Raw genomic sequence first — 18209 nt, 5'->3', positions numbered from 1 at the left:
CGCTCCCCCTTATTATTTCAGTGTACTTATTATTTTACTTAGTTGAATAAAAATGCATTTGAAAAGTAAAAGATTTCCACCTGGAGCTTGTTTGTGAAACATAAATTGAATCTTTTTTATATATCCAACTGTTTAACAAACTCTACATTGCTCTAACAGCACCTGCCTCATCAAAATTGTGAAACTGTTACCAGTTTTGTGATATTTTACAACTTCTTTGACTTATTTAATAAGCAAAATGCCATAAGAATTGTATGGAACTATTAATACTATATCAGATGTATATATTTTAGAGTCTGTAAATGATGATTTAAAAAAAACCCTGTAAATAAAGGCATCTGATATTTTAAAGAAGACAGTCTCTAGTATAAAACCTTAACTTAAGAGAAAATGTTACATATAGTCATCTGCTTGATTCATGACATAATGTAGATTATAATTGTCATTTTAAGATGGATTATGACAGGATATCTTTTTTTTTAAATCCTGTCAGTCAAAAAGACAGACGGGGCCTCTGATTTACACAGCAGTATTTGATGCTGCTGGTATTGAGCTCACACCGATGGGCTAACCTGGTGCAGAAAATCCATCCAACAAAAAAGAAAACTTGCAAAAGCTGTATCCTGGTTATCAACAGCAGGAATAAAATCATAAACGGTGAACAACTTGCATTGTTTTTAATTCAACACCAGGAATCCTGTGATGTTAAGGTAACAGTTTGCTGTCCACTCTGTTTGCATGGAATATTTTTGTTGCAATTATTGCACTAAGCTGATATTACAACTCTTTTATTCAAATGAAACCACTCGCTTCTAGCTTATTCTTTTTCGTTGGGATTCGAAAAGTAAACATTTGAATGATTCCGTTAGGATAAAAAATATTAACCCTGGATCCATTTTCTTTTTATAAAAGTTCTTCAACATAAAATTTGTTGAGTTGGCGATATAGAAATAAACTAAATTGAATTGAATTGAAATATTGATTATTGAACAGTTCTGGGATTCGTCTCTTCCCACACCACAAGTTTCTGCTAGAAGACGTGTCTGAACTCAGAGAACAGATTGGATAAGTTAAAATAATTTAAAGTTTTTATATGGTCCTAAAGATTTCACCCANTACTTACTTCAAAAGTTAAATGTTATGGAAAAAGTAGATTTGGGAATGAGTGTCTCTTCTGTCTGAATTTATTTTTGTATTGAGGTGATTTATTTTTATTAACTTTTTATTAGAACTTGCACGTATTGTATTTGTCTGAATGACTACATTCTTTTCAGATATTTATTAAAATTAGACAGCAAGTTCTCAGTGCAGCCTTTTACCTAATACTTCTTCACTGTTACTTGAGTAATTTTTCAGATGGCTATCTTTCACTTGAGTAAAATATATTGAAGTAATGCTACTCTTACAAAGGAGTGGGTAGAAAATGACTCAAGTAAGAGTAAAACAAGTATTTTTTAAAAAGGGGGACTCAAATAATGAGTACCTAATCAAGACATCTGATTTAATATAAAACATTATGAAATATACAGTTATGAGCAAATTCTGTTTTTTAAAAGACTAAAATTAAGACTATGACTTGTAAGTACAGTACAACCCTCTAGGTGGCGGTAGTTGCCTAAAAAGGGCTCATCAGCGCGGCGCTCCTCCCCTTTTTAAAACCTCATTTCCACTGGAGCGTTCATGCTATACACATCCGTGAGGGACATCGACAGGGCATTTTTGTCTGATTCATCAGATCAGATGTGTTGTTTTTAGTCAAGTTGCAGTTTCAGTTTTAGAAAAATGTCGAATTGGGCGAAACCAGCTGCAGGTGTGCGGAGACCGTCCGGCAGTCCAAACGGAAGGTTAGCTTCTTTAGCCTTAGCAGCTAGCCTGCACGGAAGCCGCGAACAACAACTTTACCCAATTACAAGTGCATGTTTCCGCAGCGGGTGCGAACTTATATGTTCAAGTTACCATGGATGTCGACGTTAAAAGGGTTCTTGTTGTGTTGCAGTGCTCAGCAGTTGCGGCTTTTCCGGAGAGCGGCTCCGTACCCGAGTAGAGAAGAAAGAACCGAGGAGCTAAAGGATGCTCTGGACAGGTAAAAGCGGCTAACGGCGGCTAACACAACAGCTTAAACACATGAGAGGCGGGAGGGTGCAGCTTTTACTGGAAACTATACTTTTTAGACCATTTGTTTTCTCTGTAGGTGGAGGGCTGACTTGTTGTTGAATTTGTACTGTATAGTGTTATTATAAATCGCTCCCCCTTATTATTTCAGTGTACTTATTATTTTACTTAGTTGAATAAAAATGCATTTGAAAAGTAAAAGATTTCCACCTGGAGCTTGTTTGTATTTTTGTTGCAAATATTGCAGTAAGCTGATATTACAACTCTTTTACTAAAATGAAACCACTCGCTTCTAGCTTATTCTTTTTCGTTGGGATTCCAGTTGAACTGGAATCGAAAAGTAAACATTTGAATGATTCCGTTAGAATAAAAAATATTAACCCTGGATCCATTTTCTTTTTATAAAAGTTCCTCAACAAAAAATTTGTTGAGTTGGCGATATAGAAATAAACTAAATTGAATTGAAATATTGATTATTAAACAGTTCTGGGATTCATCTCTTCCCACACCGCAAGTTTCTGCTAGAAGACGTGTCTGAACTCAGAGAACAGATTGGATAAGTTAAAATAATTTAAAGTTTTTATATGGTCCTAAAGATTTCACCCATCCCTTCAGATGATCTGAGTCCAGAAGAAAAGTTTCAATCTTCCCGTTTGCTGCCGATGTTGACAGTAGAAACACAGTAGATCAGTTTTCCGCTGCACTCCCCAGTGTCGGTCTGTTATGTAGAAGAAAAATATCAACTTGGTTTGTCTTCAGAAGGAAACGGGGAAGTTTTTCTCTACAGCAGTCAGGCTTCACTTTGACTTTTACGTTAATTTCTGGAAAGTCTCCATTATCCAGATTCTCATTTCATCAGGTGTATTGCAGCCTGTTTATAGTTTCACATTAAGTGTGTTTCTTCAGTTTTTTCTGAGACTTCAGATGCCATCTGCTGGACAAAAACAGAACCTCATCTTTAGGTTGGAAATCTTTCGCATCATGGCTTTGATCAAAAGGCCTGAATTTTACATCAGTTTATGAATCAAAACTTAAATTTAATTATTGGTTTTAAAACTTTAAGGAACAAAAAATTCTGATTTGGAGAAACTAATGATTCAACTGTGAATTCCATTTAACGGACAAATAGATCTGCAGCTTGGCGCACTTATGTCAGGTGTTATAAACACAGATGTAATAATCTGCACCACTTAGCACTGCAGACATTTAAGAGGTTCCTGCCTCACTTTGTGGTTCAGAGAACTGAATCAGAGGTTCTGTAGATCAACATATTTGTTTTTTAGGACTCGACACTGAAACCTAAGGCCATCTGGACCCAACTCGGCATCAGAAACTCTGATTTTGTTCTCTGAATCGCACATGTTTTATATTTCCTAAGAAAGTTTCTAGTAATTTATCATCATGAATCAAAATTCTTATCAGAATTTTTTTTACAATAACAATATCCATGTATTGGGGATATCTGTGCATATCTGCAGTGATAGATATCTAGATAGAAGATTATTGTTACAGTATAGTATAGCATCTACATTATGCAAACAGAGCAACAGCATAAAGTATTAAATGTGCAATTGGTGTTTCGCTTTCAGCACATTTAACAGATACCAATAGGGTGGTGAGGAATGATTGCTACAAACTTCAAATTGCAGGTTGGACCAATGCAACAACAACATGGCAACTACCACATGTGTAAAAGCTACAGTCCAGCTTCTGTCTGTTTTTAAATATTGTTTTTCAGCAGGATTTTCAGTGTTTATTTGGGCTGTTTAAATTGTCTTTTTTATTTTTAAGGTCAGATCTGGTTCTGTTTTTCTCAGAAATTAGTTCCTAAAAATATGACACCTTTGTTTTTATATGGTGTCAAGTTTTCAGTTTCTACTGTTGTGCATAGTGCGTTTATGTGTACAAGTTACTCTAAGTTAGAAGGAAGTGGATCAGTCTTATCTGATCGCTGTCACTCTGAATACTGTACTCCACTGTTGGCTGCTGTGGTTTTTGCTGCAGTGTGTGCTGCAGTGTGTGCTGCATCAGTTGCGTCGTCACCTGTTGGGGTTTTTCTGTTTTTTAGGTCAGCTTTAACAAATATACACATTTCAGGAGTTCAACTGTGCAAATATTTAGAAAATACTTTGCATATACATAAGAGGAAACGATGTGAAAATTCCTGCTACCTTTGCTCGCGTTACTGTACCTACCTCTCCAGTTTTTAAACGGGGCTTTATGTTTTCAGTGCACAGAAATCTGTATAATATAACCACCCAGAAAAACTCAATGAAATTCTGCACCTTAATACTTGTTTTGCTCCATTTCTAGTTATGAAGAACTGGAACAGCTTCAAGGTTACTCCACCAGTGTCAAGTTTGAGGCATACAAACCTCAGCCAAGTGGTGAGACTTTCATTTTCATCATGCAGAACCTTTTATGTTTTTAATATAAAATTACTACTCCTGGTCACTTAAATTACTCCCATCATCTAAATGTGAACTCTCCTCCACCCATCCCGCTACCCCTTCCCAAATTTCTTGAAGTCTTGAACCCGCCAGTCAAAACCGAGGTCGTCACTCCGGCGGACAGACGTAAAGCTCTGTACCAGAAGTTCTACAAGCAGGTCCAGGAGGAGAGAAAGCCAGCCGACTGCGTGGTCCTGTCCGTCACCAACAAGTTCCTGTGAGTTTTCCTCTAGCAGTTGTTCAACTGAAGAGTTCAGCTGAGTTTAGATTTGGATGTTCTGCTTAGGATATTTAGCTTCCACTAATGGATATTTATCGTTTATTGCAGTTTCAGGATGTGTTCTAATTGAAACACTTTTTCAGATCTGCTGTTGACTGAGAATTTATTTGAATTTCTTATGTTTCTTTTTAAACCGCTACGAATAGGGCATCTATACCCTATTGGGTATAATGGTGAATAATTTCACTATTAGTGTCATTATTCAGCAAATATCTAATGCATCAGTGCTAGTTCTTGACTGCTCCAGTAAATAAGACTAACCTTATAGTAGCAGATACTTGAAGCCAATGTGATGGCAGCTTGGTTTGAAGTGAACCCATATAATCACACAGTTTTGCATTAAATTACTCCATTTTCAAATGAAAAAGAAAAATATAAATGGAACAGGTAAGGAAACTTGGCACAAATCATTCAAGGACATAAAACACACAAAGGCCAGGATTTGAAACATTTGAGCTACATGTTTCATCTGGTTAAGCTTTCTGACTCCACTTCTTTCAGACTGAAGCCAGACATGAAGTGTTTTTTTTTTTTCTTTCAACACAACATGGAGCAGCAGATGTTCATATTAAAAACACAAACTATTACATCTTTGAGGCATCCTCAGATGAAAAACTGCAGTTTTTTCAGACTAATAACAATTACCACTGATTTTGGAACATAAACAATATGCGGTCTTCTACATCGATGCCAGATATGTGAACACACATGTTGCTGTAATATCTTAATGGTTCACTATGTATCTGATTGGTTCTCGTTTTAGTGCAGTTTCAGCTTGTATTCTCACTAACGTAAACTTCTTTTTTTTAGAGAAACTGATCCGTTTTTCCTTTTATTCAGTCATACATGCACACCCATATAAATCCACCCAGAAATGATCACCAAACATTTCACATTAAAAGTTAATCCTCTTTGTTGGCTGCTGTTGTCGCTGTGTGGTGGTTCAGCCATCAGACAGGTAAGTTTTCCTTCATGATGAAAACAGGGACAGTTTAAAAATGGGTTGCGTGTCACTACACCATAAAAACAAACTTTTCTTTGCCAGGTTGGAAAATTGATTTAAATGTAAGCTTATGTGTAGAAAAACAGTCAATCACACACCACAACAAATGCAATAGGCAGCCTAAATCTTTACATTCAGACATTTTTGTCCATCTGACAGGAGAAACATCAAAACAGCCATTTTCACACTTGAAACATTTCTATGGAAGAGGGGGAATATTTAATGTTTACATTTCAGCTTTTATTTTGCATACAACATTCACACTTTCTGCTGAAAATGCAAATAAGTTGGCCAATAAGGCTTCTTGTTTGCTTAAAATACACTCACTGAAAAAGTCAAACCCAAACCAGTAAGAGTCCAACTCGGACATATGATTTGGTTCAGATAATTTGATTTCCACAGAGCTGGTGTGTCTAGAACAGATGCAACACATTGGCTGAATGGAGTTTTCAGCCAGTTACCAGATAACCTATCAGAACAATGGCTGTAGGTCAGAAGACACACAAGACACTTTAGATGTCTTGTTTTTTGCATATACATGAGGAAAAAGGTTAAAACCAGGACTGTCTTCAGGTTAAATCGCTGGCCACTTTATTACACCTTTCTAGTGTTGGTCTGCCTTCAGAATTCTAATTCTGTTAAAGATTCAATAAGCTTTTGACATTCTTTAGATATTTTGTTCTTTTTGAGATGATGGCATCATTAATTTTCTGCAGTTTTCTTGTTTATGCTTCATGAGAGTTTTGATTTTCGCCACAATCCAAATATGTTCTGCTCAATTTCCATCAGGTGACTGATGGACGTAATCATCAGAGCATCGATGGACAGTAGTCATAAAGTGGTGGACAGGACCAACGATATTATTCAGAGAAGCTTCACAGTTTAAATGATGCTCAGTTGGTACCAAGTGATCCAGATTGAACCAATAAAATATCCAATACATCATTATTTGGTTGTCCTCAGTCTAGACCAATACAAGCCAGAACAATCCACATTTTCATGTTTATGCTCAGTTTAGACCTTCTCCAATAAATCAAGACTTGTTGGAAAAGGTGACATTCATCCAACCTGTTGTTCAATTTTATTGTATTGAAGCTTCAGTTTCCTGTTATCTAAAAGTAGTCACACTGTGAAATTGGTTCATATTTAAAGTTATCAAGCAAGTTGCCTTCAATATTTCTAGATTCATAGAGTTCCTGCCATGCATTTAGCTAATTCATGTTTGTGGTAACAAGTTATGAAACTGAAGAAGTTCCTAATAAAGTGGCCAGTAGATTATTGCGTCCGTTTCCATCATCACACCGATCTACAGATGAACTTTAAAAAGAGTTCTTGCACAATTTCATATCTGAAAAATACCTTATCAACTGAAACTCAATAAATAAGTTTTGTTTTTAAAAATATATATTTTAACTGAAGAAATAACTCTTATCTTCACCTCAGAAATGGTTATTTTATATGCCATCTAGTTAACTCAACACAGAAAAGTCTAGTTAACAAAGTGTTTCTCTTCCTCTCAAAGGGATTACCCCAAATCGCTAAGCCAGTGCTTGCAGGAGCGTGGCCTGTCAGTGGAAATGCTGTACCTTCAAGCGGAATCGGGCCTGACCCGGGCCCTGCAGGACGTCCGAGCAGACGGCTCCCCGTTATGTATACTGGTGGAGCAGAAAAACGTAGCTCTGTCCTCCTGCACTGTTATCATATTCTCAGAGTCCCTCAAAAGTAAGTCCGTACCCCTCGTAATCCTTCAAGCCCTCCCCAGAACATGTACGTTACAACCCTCAGTTCTTTAAAACTCTTTCCACTTAAACAAAAAAACTGCCTTTTGCTCTTGACACATTAACATAAAAGTTTCATAAAGCTTTCTTATTCTGCTCATCTTTTAAACAGGTACTAAAATTGAGTTCTGTTGAAGCAAATACACACCATGAGCACTAAACTTTTAAGGAAATAGCCTCTGAAATAAACACCATAACAAAACACCAAATGCAAACTCTGATGCTTAGAAAAAACTAAACTTATATCATGATTGTAAAGATGGGTCGTTTGTTCTTTTTGGCTTGAGCTGACATTGTTGACTTGGTTAAAACCTTCACGTTTTGAAAGGAATTAACGGCTAATCATAACCCTGACCTTTTATGCAGTTGTCCTGTTTCAGTTTGACCTGTGGAAAGACTCAGGTGGCCAGATTGGAAGTTGAATAAGAAAAGTAATCAGAGTTGAGGTTGGGGCCCACAAGGCAGTACTGCTGACTCTGACTGCCAGTTTCACTTTTGTAAAAACTGTAGTTGGGATTTTAAACATTGCCTTGGCTGACTTTACTGGTTGACTTGTGAAGGGCGAGATGGTCTAATTAAGTAGTCAGTTGCGACAACAAGTAAATGACGATGACAGACCAGTTGTCAACTTTCCATAAAAATATATACTATAGTCCATCCAGTTGAGAAGCATTCTGTAAATCGATCACCATCTTTGCTTTGTGAAATTGAGTTTGCATTATTTGCATTTTATAAAACAAAGATGCATCACCAATCCTCACTAGGGAACAATCATTTTTAAAAAGTAGTTTGAATTTTAACTTGTGCATATTGTGATGACAATCTTCTTGGAAATCAACCTACGTTTCCATCCTCACAATGCACTACATCTAATGGTAGGATCAAAATTTGCATTGCCACAATCACAAAGACCAGCTTGGATGCAATACTTGGTCAGCTATGAAATATGCACATCCAGCTATATTTGGAATATTTATATTCACATTCAAATTTACATCAAATTTCAGTAATAACCAAAGTAATCAACTTTGTGTCATTACCCATGTGGTTCTTACAGGAAAATCAGTTTCAAACACTTGAAAGAAACAATGTCTGTAAAGTTAATAAACTGTAGAAAGCAAAGTGGTAAAATTTATCCCATCACACGTTGCCAACAACGTGCAATTCACTCCAACGTAACAATCTATGCGCACATTCACTGCACAAGACTCCACTCATGAAAATAAAGTTTAAAGTTCACAGCAGAATATTTGGAGAAGTTGGTGAAATACTGGTATAGTCTGAGATTAGACCAAAACTGAACTCACTAGAAGTCATTATAAATATTGTAGAAAGACTGATTCTGCACATCACACCTCCCAAAAACATTCTGGCACACTTCATATTCCTGAAGAAACGGAGAGAAATGCATTAAAAAACTCTTGGCAAGAGCCTGAAAATGAATTTCCAAGCAAGACGAAGGGGCCAAACACACAGCAATGGACATTTTTCATTAGTTTCAGAAAAAGAACTAACTAGAATGACCAAGTCCATCTCCTGACTTTTATCCAGTTGAAACTCTAAGGAAAGCTCTAAAGATCAGAGAGTGAAATCAGAGAAATTACCTGACATTTTATGACAAACATTTACTGTATATTTTATAGATTTTGTTGAGGGCGCCTGTCAGAAAAAGTTTGGTTTAACCAACAGAACAAATGACCCAATTAACTGAAACACAACTCAAGTTGGAGGGGAAACTCCTTATTTTCATCGAGTTTTCACATTTGATGCCATTTACAAAATCTAAACCTGACTTTCATTTACGTGCTTCATGCACCATAAATCTGCATACTAATAGAAAACTGTCATAAAATAACAATTTAGGTAAGATGAGAAGCCAAATAAATTCAACCTGAACTTGCCACAAAATAAGGATTTTTGTTTTTTTCCCTTTTGTAATGAAAAAAAAAATGGCTATAAATCTAGGAAATTTCAAGTGCTGCCACAATTGTAAGGAAAACACATTTGTTAGCTGTCACACAGTAACGGTCTTGTTGGAGCTACATTTAATTTTCTTTTGAAATAAATGAAGCAGTATTGAATTAAATCTGAATTTCCAAGTTTTACATGGGTGCAACACAAGCTGCTGCTTAACCCACACATGAATTTTCCTTACCACCATTTAGCGGAAATCGATAATTTAATCCAAAGAAAACATTATTATACAAAAAAGATGAAAAACAAAGAGAATAAACACAAGTTTTGTCATTTACACAAAAGATGCATTTTATTGTTCAGCATGTGTCCCAATCATTTAAGTCCTTACTCTTAAAAAAAAGAGACTTTTGTCTCCAAATTTCACTGGTTAAATAATCAACAGCCACATAAGCCAATACAAATGCACAATGCACAACATTTCAGGTGATTTTTGATGAGTAGACAGTCCAACTAATTCACCAAAATTGAGTGAATAAATGAGTTATTTGCCCTTTACAGCATAAGACTAAACTGTTAAATGCACAGTTGAAAATCAAATATAAAATTGTTGAATTTTCTGGATCATGAACAAAGCAAAACTTCAACAGAAAGAAGCTTGTAAGGAAATTTTATTGCGATTGCATAAGCTCCACACTGCTACCCATTATCTCCTTAAACCTCAGCGTTTTAAACGCAAAATTTGTTGAACAAATATTAAAAAATAAAATCCACCTGATTATGATGGAAAAGAACAATTAAAAACCTTTTCTTCACTCTAAGTTGAATTTTCTTCCAGCTCGGTTTTAACACTCCCGTTTTCCTCCCAGTCCACCGTAACATGCCTAAAGACCAGGCTCTGGACTTTGTCCAAGCCGAGTACAGTCGTGGACTCCACAAGGAGAGTTCACCAAGGGATCCTGCAGACATCGCAGCGCAGGCATCGCAGCTGCTGGACGACTTTCTGGATCGAGAAAAAATTGCACGGCACACAGTTCCCTCCGAAATCCGACATCTCCTCTCGCTGCTAGCCGATGGGGTGCATCTGTATTTGGAGGAGCTGGAATCCATCTCGGAGTACGTCGCTTCCCGACAGGACCATTTGCAAGGTGAGACACTGGTGACTGATTGGGGCTCATACAGTCTGAACAAATGGCTGCAGTTTACGGTTTCTTTCTTTTTCAGCTCTGGCCTTAGGTGATGAGGATGATAAAGGGAACATGATACCCCCAGGATTGGGGAAACCCCCTCCTCTGCTTCCTACTCCACCCGGCCCACCGCCTCAGTCTGCCTCAGTAGGATCTCTTGGGGACCACTCTCCACCTGTATCTGTAGGTCTGCTGCCAACACCAGGTCAGGACTGCAAACAGCTACGTCCTATTTTACTAAATCTACATGCAGTTACCAATGGGCATGGGCTGGTTTCAAAGTATACTGTGGTATGAAAAAGTTAGTTTCAAAACCATGAAAATATTCTGTTCTGTTCCTGTGGTATAGAAACGTTGAAGCGTGATGTCACACATGCAAGATCTCACCCCCCGGCTCCCTACTGGAGGGCAAGAAACGATGACAACCATTGGTTTTAGTGGTCAGGTTGTCGACATAAGTTTTAAATGTACTCGTAATATATGAAAGAAAAACGGACACACTGTTTTGCTATTAAATTTCAATAGCCGTCATAGAGTGAGAAAAAGAGTTCAACTTTTTTTCGGCGTTATTTTTCCCTTTGCTGTAGTGCACTGAACTGAATTAATGCCTACACCTCCAGGTTTCATTTTGTTAATTGTTCTAATGCAGCAGCTCAGCTACAGACGGCAAGTAGAATAGGTTTTTTTTAGGTTTTTTAGTTTTTGTTTTTTTTTTAAGGTTTTTTTAGGTTTTTTAGGTTTTTTGCCGTCCTGTGTTGTGTGCATGCGCAAGTTTTCTGGATCTAAACAACAACATGATTAAAGCGATTGGATGCAAACTTTATCAGTAGAGCTTAATTGTGTTATATGCTGAAAATTAAGTATGAATGTGTTTGCTAGAGGGGAATGAAATTTCCACATCACCTGCGATCTAAAAGCAGTTTCCAGATAAAGTTGGCTGACTAGAGGTTGTGGTGATTTGAAACTCCAGTTAAATTCACATCTGTCCTAATTGTTTTTTAGAACAGCAGTGGCTCTGGCAGCAGCAGGTCATGTGAGGCTGAAGATCAGCTCACAATTCAGCTAACATTTAATTAGCATTCACATCAAAGCATGCTAAAGAAAAGGTGAAATAACACTGTAATCATAATTGGTAGTCTCATACCAGCCCATGCCTAGTTACCAACACTGCAGTGATTATCGGTGCTTTGGAGACACACTGGTATTTTTCATCTTTGTGTCCTGAAATGATTTCCTCCTCAGGCTCTTTCCCCAAAACCAAACCTCCTCCGCTCCTGTCTTTGCATCGGACTCCTCCTGGGATGTCTTTAGGACCCCTGGGTTCCCGGGTCCCCCCGTCCTCTCTGGATCTGTACGGACCTCCAGGTTTGTCCCGAGGGCCGCTGCTCCACCACGCTCCTCCGCTCTACCCGGGCCTCCGGTCCAGGCCCAGGGCGGCCCCTCCGTCCTTGAAGGGTTCTCGTCCTCCTCTTCTGTCAACACCAGGTAAATCTCTTCATTTGAGATCTTTGGCCTTTTTAGACAAACTAATTGCAGGATTAGTTTTAAGATGATTTCTGTGAGTAAGCAATTATTTTTACGTTTTTACAGTTGGTCCCCATCTGCGACTGGGTGGACCAAGACACTGAAGGCCGACACTGTAACACACAAAGCGTTTTAGTATTTCAGATGACTTCAGAGCAGAAAGTTTCCAGTGGAATCCCCTGTTGGTGTTTCTTATTAAAATAACACATAAAGTAATACATATTTTCATGTTTTGATGCCTTTTTCTTTTTGTTGTTTCCGGCTTTTAACCTGATTTGCAGCAAGAGGTTAAAACTTGCTCTTGCTGCAAATAGTCCAGCTTTATTTGCAATTTTCTGCCATTTTTTTTTCTGATGAAGTTTCATATTTAAGGAGGAAATGTAACTTTTTCTTTGTGGTGGTAACATCAGCAGCAACACAAAGTACAAAAGTTTAAACATGATTCAGCAAAAAAAACAAAAAAAAAGCAAGTTCTTATGATTTATTGTGTAGGATTTAATTTTTGATATGCTGCATATTTTTGTTGTTTATAAAATTCAGTTAAATATGTAAATGTTCATCACTAAGCAGGCCATCATTTTCTTTCTGCATTGTACAGAGATTTTAGATCCCATGGACTCAAACGCACCAAACTCTGCAGACATTAAATATAACTGTTAAGCGTATTTCTTTCTGAAAGGCCTGTTTGTTCTGTATTTCTGATGGCAATTAAATCTTGTCATTTTTTTCTTTTAAATGTGAATATTGAGTCTGGTTTTCTTTCATTGCAGCTGTGTTAAGGTTTGTGGTTTGAAGTTTCAAATGTTTGGAAAACCTTTGAAATGCTTCAGTGTTTAGTGAGAACTTTTTTATCTTTAGTTGAAACGGGAAACATCGAAAATCATATTTATATAACAGGCAGTTTGTCAGCTATTCATTCATTCATTCATTTTATTCATTTTTTTTTAACCAAAAGGTAAGGGATGTTCCTGCAGAAACTCATGAATGAATAAAATCCTTTTTTTTATTATTTGTTTAGTCATTGTAGCCTTTATTGGGCTAAAAACATTTCCACGAGATTGAAACAAAATTCTGTTTTTCTGCTCTATGCATAAAATTGAATTTACGAGTTTAGGGTTATGTCTGGAAAACCCAAATTGTTCCTCTTTTTAGTTTTTTCCTGTTCACTAATTGAAAGGGCATGTTTGAATTAACGTCACTGTGTATCTGCATCCGTGAGAATAAGACAGAAATGTCCTTTAGTGTCTGTGGGAACATTCAGATGCATCAGCAGCAAAGTAACAGGCAAATTGAAATATGCATATTTAGGTAAAGGTAGAAATACTAACACAAAGAACTTACAGTTTAGCCTAATGTATGAAGGAAGAATTTTGAAAGTGTAATTACGAGAACTATTCAGATTCAAATGGAATGCGTGTTCTGCATCTTTATGCAAAAATAACTACAAGGAAGTGAAAGTGACTGTGGGATATAGACACCGTTTGTTGGGAGAAGAGAAGGTCATAAAATAACGGCTGCTTGAGGGGAAGGATCTGTGTTAATGCTGTTTTGTGCATCGAGGATGCAGCAATTTGTCACTGATGGCGCTCTCCAATTCAACAACTCATGCAAGAAGTAGGAGATGAGGTTTTAACCAGAGTTATTCTGTCTCCCACCACCTGAACTGAATGGAGGGAGCATCCAAACAGAGCTGGCCTTCCTGATGATTTTACTGCTTTTTAGCTTTATGCTCCAAAAACTGCATCTTACTCAGTAATTTAGTCTATTTTCTTGTGTAAATATCCTAGTACACTATAAATAAGAAAACTAACTTGCAAGTAACTTTTCAACAAGATATGGAATCTTGTTTTAAGTCAATAATTAATATAAGGTGCTAGTTCTACTGGTAGATTTCACTTGACATTTTTCCATGTTTTAATTTAGGTAATCCGTCAATGGAACTAGTGATTTTAGTTTTCTATTTATCCGTCTAGTTCTGTTGGTTGCTCGGTTGTAATTTTAAAGAAAAGGTTTTCATACCTGAAAAGTTTCCCTATCTGCCAAATCCTGTGCATGTTGTCTTTACACGTTTTAAACTCTAGAGGGCGACACAGTCCAGCTTTTTCCCCCCCACTGCAGTGAAAGCTGAACTTCATGAGTCAATATAGTTTTTACCGTCTACTGTAGTCAAAAATATTTAACTAATAAATATTTAAGCTATGAGTCATGTTTAGGAAATATTTGTTGGGTTTCAAAATGCATAGAAATGTTTCTTTGACAACCTCGGTGAGCCGAGGACACGTAATGAGAAGCACAAATTATAAGATGAGTTTTATTTAGAGATTATTAAAGAAAAAAACATTAAATATGGTACACACATTTTGACAGGTGGACATGAGTCACATGAAAAAAACACGTGGACTTGGGATGTTTAATAGTGCAAAAACATGATTCACTTGAAATATTTGAAAATATATAAAGTTATAAAAATTAGAAATGACATAAAAAAAATTGGAACAATGTTTTTGTTCCAGATGTAAATGTAAAGATGTTCTTTTTCTCACATGTCAAGTTGTAATAGTTAATTATCTGTGTTGAATCTGAACATGGAAGAAATGTGGGTTTATGTTCAACATAAAGATCTTGTTAAATTTGATTTACCACATTTTATTAAATCTGTGTTGAGCATTAAACAAATGAATCTTTCTTCAAACATTTCTCAACAGTTAAGTTTCTTTTTCCCATAAACCTCCAATTGTTTTCCATAAGAGAGAGAAAAAAATCCATCTCCTCCTTTTAAAAGTGTACCATAAGTAAGATCATTATTGTTATTACTGTCATCGTAGCGGCTGAAGTGGGAGTTAAAGATGCTCCGACACAAACATACACGACGTGAATGTGGCTGAATGTTCTCCTCATGGAGCCTCCTCCTCGTCTTCTCCAGCTGTGGGAGCGCTGCTGTGAAGAGCCCATCATCTCAGGAAGTAATGGACAACCGTCTCCACCTCATTACTCCAGCCTACACACACACACTACACACACACTCTGATTGGACACGTGTCTGGAAACAGGATAATGCTGCTGTTCCGGTGTCTTAAACTCAAAATTTCAACATTTCACTCTGGGTCTCACTTTTATCTGATACTTCTGCAGGTTTCTAATCATGGTTTTGTGTCAATTTTTTTTCTTATCAAATGTATTTATTTAGAGAAAAAGGAAACATGCAATATTACAATTCAGTGTAATCCACTTTTCTTGTGTATGTCTCCTTTTTCTTTTTTAAGTACATATTGGGTCATATTTTACCATGTTCCAGCTTCAGCAGAATTTACAATGGCTAAAACGACAAACACAAACGCACATCCACGTATTAAAAAGCCCCAAACCTGATCAGGTTTTCCAAAATTACCTCCAGTTTTCTGCCATGGCATATTATGGCCATGGAAAATGGAGAAAAGGAGTCCATTTCTGCCCAAACTCTCAGAAACTTTGAAGTTAAGCTCAGAAAACTCAACTATTCTGAGATTAATTTCAGACATTTTCTATAAAAACAAGCAAATTTCAGTTTGAAAAGTTGAAAAATTGCTAGAAAAATTTAATGAAAAACCAGTTTTATAAGACAAATGTTTCAGCTTTTGGAAATTTTATGAGTTTGAAATGTCGACAGATTTCGACTTTTGACACTCAGAGTTTTATGTTTCTTTTTTAATGAAAATTTGTCATTCAATACTTTTTCTTATGGGATGCTTTTTTGAGATTGTGAGAATATTCTCAAAAACTTTTAATTTTTTTCTAGCAAATTTTTAACTTTTTCTGAAATTTCCCTTTTTTGTACTTTAAAATGTCAGTTTTTGCCTGAAATTTGCTCCTCTGCTGCCTGGTCCTGATACGCCACTGCAGTTATCAGATCTTCTTTCTCTAGTTTTAGAAATGACATAACATCTTGAAACCACAAAGAAATTGAAGGTGTTTTAGAGAATTTCCAAAGGCGTAAAATGTGTGTGCCTGGCTAGAAGGGACACACACTGTACCTTATACACTGTACTAATGTTAGTACACCAACTGGAAAACCAAAAATTGTTACAAAGGGTTTTATGTCAATCTGGCATTTAAAGAGCTTCAGAAAGAGCAGCTGAATATTCCAAAATCTACAAAATGTTGTGGTTTAGGTTTCATGGAGTGGCTACACACTGATCCAACACTTGTGGGTAAATTTCACACAGTTGGGACTTTGAGTGGTGAACTTTATGTGGCATTTTAAATTAAATAAATTGTAATCTAGCACAAGATGTACTTCACCAAATATTAAGAATAGCCTTCTCCCAGAGCTGGTCCAGCTTGGGATGTTTTTGATTGCATAAACTAACATTTAAAATAATCTGAAGTTACCTTTTGATTATATATTCCAAATAAAATGTTATAAAGGCCCTGCGACAGACTGGCGACCTGTCCAGGGTGTACCCCGCCTCTCGCCCGGAACGTGAGCTGGAGATAGGCACCAGCACCCCTCCCGACCCCACTGAGGGACAAGGGTGAAGGAAAATGGATGGATGGATGGATGTTATAAAGATGTCCCTAAATACAAATAACTTGACTAAATTCCACTCTTTCCTTAATTGAGGGCCTCCTAACCTCAACAAATATCTCAACAATGTAGAATGCACTGTTCTAAGGTCAGACAGAAAACAAAGGAAATGGAAAACAAATAAGGTCAAAAATACAAACCCAGAAAAACCCCAAAAATAAAAACAACCCTGACGATTCCATCTAAGCCTAGCTTTCCTTCCTTTCTTTTTCTAAAGACTTTGCAACACTAGCTAGTGAGCTTTCCTCAAAGTATCAACCAGAAAACGGGCAAGGACAAAAGGAGAAGAGATTAAACCTCAGCGGTTGTGTCCTGTCTGTCGTTTCTATATCTGGGGTTCCCTCTCTACACCAAATACTCCCAGAGTTTAGTCTTTCTGCAGAAGAGGCAACTTCTTGTACCAGGATCTCATTCTGTCTGTCAAAGGTCAGAGCTGGATCGTAGCTGGACCAGTAAATCCAGAAAATCCACCTTTTAGTTCGGCTCCTTCTTCACCTCAAAATACCGGATCAGTCACTGCAGGGATCCAGACAAATCCAGAGTCATCTATTCATTTTATCCTCTTTGCTGTCGTCTTTTAGGGACAATTCTCAACCCGCATGAAGCACTCCGCCTTTTCCCAGAGGAAAGCCATGATCTCAGATTTAGAGAAGTGAACTTTCATGCTCACCACCTCATGCTCAGCTGTGTAACAGTCCAACTCTTGCTAAAGTTGCAGCTTGAAAGCGGCAGCAGAACCACAACATCTGCAAAAAGCAAACAGACTCCGGCATTCCCAAAGCAGACAACCTTCTCCCCATGACTACGCCTTGAAATCTTGCCCAGGAAGACCGCAAATGGTTTGGGAGGCAAAGGGAAGAGTTCTGGGAACAAGCTTCACCTTGGAGTGAAAATGCTGAGTTGGGTTGACAGACTTTTCAGGAAAAGCATGAATATTGTTCAAGTCTTAAGATGTTATCTGGTAAAACTTTACCTGACAAATTAAATCTGATAGTATGCAATTAGATTAAATTAGACTGAATATATAAGTCACTTTCCTAGAAATTACAGGATACTTTAACTTATAAGTTACTTTCCTAAAACTCAGAGGTTACTTTTCCACATGGAGGAAAGTTTACCAGACCTTGGACATTTCTTTTCTAAACCCTAGAGGTTACTTTCTCAGAACTTGGTAGGTACTTTTTAAGACTTACAAGTTACTTTGTCAGAATCTAGAGGCCAGTTTGCTTGAACTTGATGATTACTTTCCTAAAAGTTAGAGATTACTTTCCCAGAACTTTGAGGCTAGTTTGTCTGAATTTACTAGATGCATTTTGGAACAGGTTGCTTTCCCAGAACGTAGAAGTTAGCTTTCATAAATTAAAAGATTTTGTTTTTACTCATCAACACTTTCCTAG

The 18209-nt window shown here is 37.0% G+C and overlaps 1 protein-coding gene across 2 annotated transcripts; it reads left to right on the top strand.

Annotated features, from left to right (window-relative positions):
• The first annotated feature begins 1653 nt into the window (after positions 1–1653).
• LOC103138818 (nuclear receptor coactivator 5-like) lies at positions 1654–12470 on the top strand. 2 transcript variants are annotated; one of them, XM_016672070.1, is made up of 9 exons: positions 1654–1844; positions 1997–2083; positions 4426–4499; positions 4641–4779; positions 7368–7567; positions 10407–10685; positions 10762–10929; positions 12036–12209; positions 12315–12470. In XM_016672070.1, the coding sequence occupies exons 1-9, from the start codon at positions 1783–1785 to the stop codon at positions 12350–12352; spliced, it is 1221 nt and encodes a 406-aa protein (XP_016527556.1). In that variant the 5' UTR covers positions 1654–1782; the 3' UTR covers positions 12353–12470. The 2 variants fall into 2 exon arrangements, with proteins under 2 accessions (XP_016527556.1, XP_007553224.1); XM_007553162.2 differs by having other exon boundaries at positions 1655–1844; positions 11967–12209.
• Positions 12471–18209: the final 5739 nt, after the last annotated feature.

This window comes from Poecilia formosa, unplaced genomic scaffold, assembly GCF_000485575.1.
Source record: "Poecilia formosa unplaced genomic scaffold, Poecilia_formosa-5.1.2 Scaffold55, whole genome shotgun sequence".
NCBI classification, from domain to species: domain Eukaryota; kingdom Metazoa; phylum Chordata; class Actinopteri; order Cyprinodontiformes; family Poeciliidae; genus Poecilia; species Poecilia formosa.
This window is presented reverse-complemented; position numbering and strand designations above follow the sequence as displayed.